The sequence below is a fragment of the Myotis davidii genome, unplaced genomic scaffold (assembly GCF_000327345.1).
Source record: "Myotis davidii unplaced genomic scaffold, ASM32734v1 scaffold265, whole genome shotgun sequence".
In the NCBI taxonomy this organism is placed as follows: Eukaryota; Metazoa; Chordata; class Mammalia; order Chiroptera; family Vespertilionidae; genus Myotis; species Myotis davidii.
Window position 1 is genome coordinate 4686178 of NW_006296627.1, and position 5496 is coordinate 4691673.

Genomic DNA, 5496 nt, shown 5'->3' on the forward strand with positions numbered 1-5496 from the left:
CACCAGGGGGGGTGAAGCTTGGGGCCTCGGAGAAGTCCATGGCCTTGTAGTCGGGCGGCTCATATGTGATGCCTGGCGGTGACAGGGTTTTGTACCAAGAGGGCCGCACCCAGCCAGACTCCCTCCCTGTGCCCACTGGCTACCTGCCCCAGCGCCCCCGGGGGTGGGCGTGAGGGCCCAGCACCTGGTCTGGGGATGAAGACGGGCTCCTTGGTGGTGGCGGCTTTGTCACTGGGCCCCACCATGTTGTGGCTGAAGACGCGGAAGTAATAGCCGTTGCCGATGATGAGCTCGGACACCACACAGTGGGTGCGGCGGTAATGCTCCAGGACCGTGAACCACTCCTGCGGGCGGAGAAGGGGTCCCTGGGGCTGGGGGCTGGGGACAGGCCCTGCTCCCTACCAGGGGCCTCTCGGTACCCCTGGTGTCTGCACCCCAGCTGTGCAGAGAACCAGGTCACGGAGGGTGCATTCTCAGGGTCTGCCAGGCCCCAGGAGGGGTGCATGTCGGGGGTGCCCAGGCTCACCATGGTCTTCTTGTCTGCTTTCTGTACCGTGTACCCCGAGATCTCGGTGTTGCCATCGTCTTGGGGTGGCTTCCACTCCAGAGCCACATTGAAGCCCCACGCCTCTGTGACACGGATGTCCTGGGGAGGACTTGGCTTGTCTGCAGGAGACAGACCCGGTGGAACCCCACACCCTGCTCCAGGGCCCATCACCCCGCCAGCCGGGGCCTGGCAGCCCAGCTCGGGGACCGGAAGCCAACGGGCTAGAGGGAGGCCCCAGGGCCACGCACCAACGATCTGCAGGACCAGCGTCGCCTTGTCCTCCATGTTCTCGATGCGCAGCGTCACCTGGTAGGTGCCGGAGTGGGTGCGGCGAGCGGACCGGATGAAGAGGATGGTGTCCGTGGGGCTGTTGCGGATGCTCACCTCCTCGCCTGCCAGTGGCTGCCCCTCTTTGGTCCAGGTCACCTGAGGCCGGGGCTTGCCCTGTGGGGAGGGGCAGCTCACCTCCAAGCCTGGATCTCCCTGAGAGCCGGCCACCCCCAGCCTCCCGTGCCCGGGAGGGGGTCTCAGGTGAGCCCCGAGGCACATCTGTCTGCGAGGCGTGAGCCACACCACGGGACAGAGAAGGGGCCGCCCTACCTGGAAAGGAATGAGGAGGTTCACCGGCTCCCCGACCCTCCTCTGGATGGTCTGGCGCAGGTGCCTGGGCAGCTGGAGCCGTGGCCGCTCTGTGGATGCAGAGTGGGCAGCTCAGCAAGAGCCACCCCCGGCCCAAGGCCTGAGGGGTGCCACGGCTCCATTCTCTCCTGAGGCAGGGCCCAGAGAGCTGCAGCTAAAAAAGCGCTGTTCCCTAGGCGCCCCCTCCTTTAGCTCCCCCTAACCCAGCCCCAAAGGGTTCACAAAGCGCCTGCTTCCCCCTGAGCCTCACCACACTGCTCAGGAGGCAGGGATCAGAGAGGGTGTGCAACTTGTTTGAGGTCACACAGGCCAGGATGCAAATCTAGGCTCTTGGACCCTATTACCACCCAGTTTGCTGTCTCTTTTCGCCCTGAGAACCCGTCCTTACACACAGTTGGTCCTTTGTTAGGAAGGGAGGCCCAGATGGGTCAGCTTGACCCCAAGTGGCATCACTGCTCAGTCCTGAGCACAAGGACAAGATCTACCTGCTGGAGCCGAGACTCACGGGGCAGAGGATGCATAGAGACCCGCACTTTCCCTGCCCCAGACGAGGGCTGACAGGAAACCAAGAGGACACTTTCCGCCCAGGTTTGCCCTGGGCCCGGGGCCTGGATGAAGACTCCTGCCCCTCCAGTCCCTGCCCAGCAGGCAGCTCCTCCCCCAGGAGGGCCGTCTGACCGTCCCCACCTCCAGGGGCCCCAGGCCAGGTGTCAGTGGCAGGTTCTGTGACCAAAGGGGCACTCACGCAGGATCTCCTGCACCGTCACAGGCTCCTTGGTGGTGGCGGGAGCTCCAGGCCCAGCCACATTGTGTGCCCGCACCCGGAAGAGCAGCCGGGCCCCCGTGGGCAGGTCCTTCACCAGCATCGAGGTGCGCTCTGTCAGCCCCTGCAGAGCAGCCACCCACTCGGAGCCTGGGTGGCGGGGGGCAAAACCACGGGCAGTGTCAGCATCGACACCACCCTGCTGCCTGCCTCTGGGGGCTGTCGGGGCTGCCGCTGCAGGGAGGGCCCCACGGGGTGGCAGGTGCCTGGCAGGGGCTGTTCAGAGAAGGGCACAGGCTGTGGGCCCAGGCTGGGCAGCGACACTCACCGCCTTCCTGGCAGTACTCCACACTGTAGCCATCCAGGCCTCCGGCTCCCTCGCGCTCCGGGGGCCTCCACTTGAGGGACACGGTGGTGTCGGAGATGTCCTCCACCGCCAGGTGGGTGGGCTCGCTGGGGGGGCCTGGGCAGAGGAGGGCAGAGCGGGGCCTGAGTCACCGGGGCTTCCCCTTCGGCTGGCTTTCAAGCGCTTTAAGAAACATTTCAGCTCCAGTTAACAGAACTGTCGCTAGATAAGCTTAGGTACAAAAGAGCTCCAAGCAGGAAAAGGCACCCGAGGCCTCAGAGAGCTTAGGAGCCACTTCTGTTCGACAGCGAGAGTGCGGGAAGGTAGGCTGCAACACGGGCGCCTCCTCCCTGCGATGGGTGAGCTGACTCAGAGCCGAGCAAATGGCAAGTCAGTCCTAATGAAGGACCTCTCTCCGCACAGGCAACCCCTTCCTGCCATCTCCCCAAGCTCTGCCCTCCCCCTGGACTGGAGGGGGCGCCTCCCCCTGCCTCAGACAGCTGCCCCCAAAGGCTCACACATCCCGGCACGGACAGGGTTCCTGGAGAGCCTGCCACACCTTCCGTGTCTGGGCTACCCTTTCTGCCCCCCCCCGCCCCCTCCCGTTCTGCAGACGAGGGAACTGAGGCTTCGGGGAGGCGACGGCTCAGGCGGGCCTCCTGGGACGGTGGAGCCAGCTCGGCAAACTCGATGTCCAACTCCTGGTCCAGGGCCCTTCCCACAGACAGACGTCCCTCAGGCCTCAGACACCTGCTGCCCTCCCCTTGTTTCACCCGTGACAACCCTGGTTGGAGGGAGCAGAGGACAGGGGGCAATTGCCATTATTGAGCACCTGCTGTAGACCAGATGCTCTGCCGGCACTAACTCCTGTTCTGTGAAGTCGGTGTCCTTACCCCCCTCCACAGAGGTGAAAGGTGAGCCTCACGAAGATGAGACAAGGCTTAGGGGGGTGTGGGTCCCTGCTCTGGCCCCACCAGCTGGGGGACCTTGAGCAAGTCACTTAACTTCTCGGAGCCTCACTCGTTTCATCTGTGAGATGAGCGATTGCCCCCGATCTCAGATGACAGACCAGGGATGTAAATGCCCAGTGTGGTGGCCGCCCACACAGAGCAGCTGCTATCGAGCCCCTTGGCCGGGGACGGCATGAGGGCAGCGCCAGGCAGGGCTGGCTCACCAACGGGCATGAAGGGCTGGGAGGCAGGACTGGGCCTGGACATGCCGATGGCGTTGACCGCGTAGACGCGCATCTCGTACACCACGCCCTCGATCATGCGCCGCGCCTCGTGCTGCAGGTCCCGCAGCAGGTCGAAGTTCAGCCGCATCCACCGGTAGCTCTTCTTCTTCTTGCGCTCCAGGATGTAGCCTGCCGAAGGGAAGCAGGGGCTGTGGTCTGGGGCCCAGGCACCCCGACCCCTACCCTGGGGTCGGCCCTGGTGCCCTCCACTCACCCAGGATCGGCTGCCCTCCATCGTAGGCAGGCGGCTCCCACTGCACCGTGCAGGAGTCCTCGCCCACGTTGCTGATCTTGGGGGCCGCAGGGGGATCCGGCACATCTGGGGGAGTCGGGGACCCACATCAGCCCTGCCCGGGCCCAGGGTCAATGTTGCTCATCCCCTTACCCCCCAACCACCCCCAGAGCCAGAGCAACCTTCTGGAAGGCAGTTCTGGTCATGTCGCCTCGGACCACCCTTCATGGCTCCCACTGCCCATGTTCACCCGTGTCCCCGTCCCCGTCCTCCCCCTGGACCTGTGAGCCTGACCTGCCATGTGTGCTCAGTGACTCAATGAGTCGGCGATGGTCACCCCTGGTCACCCCTCCCTGGTCACCCCTCTCCCTTCCCTGCCCAGACCCGGCCGGCCGGCCTCACCGATGACCTTGACTGTCAGATCCTCCCCCTGGACCTGTGAGCCTGACCTGCCACGTGTGCTCAGTGACTCAATGAGTCGGCGATGGGCCCTCCCTGGTCACCCCTCTCCCTTCCCTGCCCGGACCCAGCCGGCCGGCCTCACCGATGACCTTGACTGTCAGGTTGACCTGGTCCTCGCCCACAGGGTTCTTCACGGTGACCGTGTAGACACCCTCGTCTTCCTTCTCTGCCCCCTCGACGGTGAAGATGCTGCGGTCCTTGGTGGTCTCCACTCGGACCCGGCCCTCGGTCTCACACAGCAGCTGGGGAGAGGGACGTGGGGGGGGGGGCCCTCGTTGGACTCCAGAAGCTTCTGCAGCCTCTGCGATGGCCAACAGCCCCGAGATGGGAAAGGAGCTCAGCACAGGGTCTGGGGAAGGCACAGCCCCGTGTCCTCTCTGTGCCTCCGTTTCCTTGTCCGCTGAGTGGTGATAACGTGACCTCACAGAGCCACGGAGGGTCCCTCATGGCTGCTGGCAGAGGACCAGCAGCAGCACGGACAGGAGGGCTTCCCACGATGTGGAGGGTGAAACGCCGGACAGACCTGTGTGGTGTGCCCAAGGGGGGTCCCATGTGCAAACAAGCCCGGTCCTACCTCCAGCCTCACTCACCTTCTTTTCAAACACCCACTCGTCACTGGCACCTGCATCCCCTGGGGCATCAGGCGCTGACCCGGCTGGGACCTTTTTCCCCTGAGAACAGAACAGAAGGGGAGGAGGGGGAAGGTGGCTGACTCAGTCCAGGTGGGGGGCGGGGGGAGTCCCTGCCCAGCGGCCCCTCTGTTTCTCCTTTGCCCGCCTCCCCTGCTGCCCGTCACCTAGCCAGCTGCATCCCGACACTCCCGGCCAGGGGGCACCGGAGGGCGCGCACATGGGGGAGCAGGTCCCGGCGCTCCCTGGTCCCAAGCACCCGTTTCACAGACAGGAAGTGGAGGAGGGGCCACGGCACCTGTGTCATGGTCTTCTGCCAGATCACAGTGGGAGCAGGGTCCCCGGAGATGGGGACGTCCAGGCGCAGCTTGTTCCCGGCCACCACCACGATGGTGTCCGGCTGGCGGCCGGGGCAGTCCAGGTGGATCTTGGGAGGCTCTGGGGTGGGGACACACACAGGTCAGAGGCGGAGGGGACACCCGGAGGAGCACGTGTCCCTGCTGTTTTATGGCCGAGGCCTAATTCACACACAATGAGATGCCGAGATCTGAGCATACAGCTTGCAGACCTGCATCCCCTGGGGCATCAGGCGCTGGGACCTTTTTCCCCTGGGAACAGAACAGAAGGGGAGGAGGGGGAAGGTG

General features: G+C 64.8%; 1 protein-coding gene across 1 annotated transcript in view; it reads right to left on the reverse strand.

The window, feature by feature from the left end:
• MYBPC3 (myosin binding protein C, cardiac) overlaps window positions 1-5496 on the reverse strand; it is a 26778-nt gene that overhangs the window by 1137 nt on the left and 20145 nt on the right. The window contains 11 exon segments of the mRNA XM_015569479.1: window positions 1-72; window positions 185-344; window positions 527-666; window positions 796-991; window positions 1148-1236; window positions 1932-2099; window positions 2272-2412; window positions 3470-3658; window positions 3744-3848; window positions 4306-4465; window positions 4814-4894. The exon segment at window positions 1-72 is cut by the window's left edge and continues 8 nt beyond it. Of these exon segments, the coding sequence (XP_015424965.1) occupies window positions 1-72; window positions 185-344; window positions 527-666; window positions 796-991; window positions 1148-1236; window positions 1932-2099; window positions 2272-2412; window positions 3470-3658; window positions 3744-3848; window positions 4306-4465; window positions 4814-4894 (1501 nt within the window).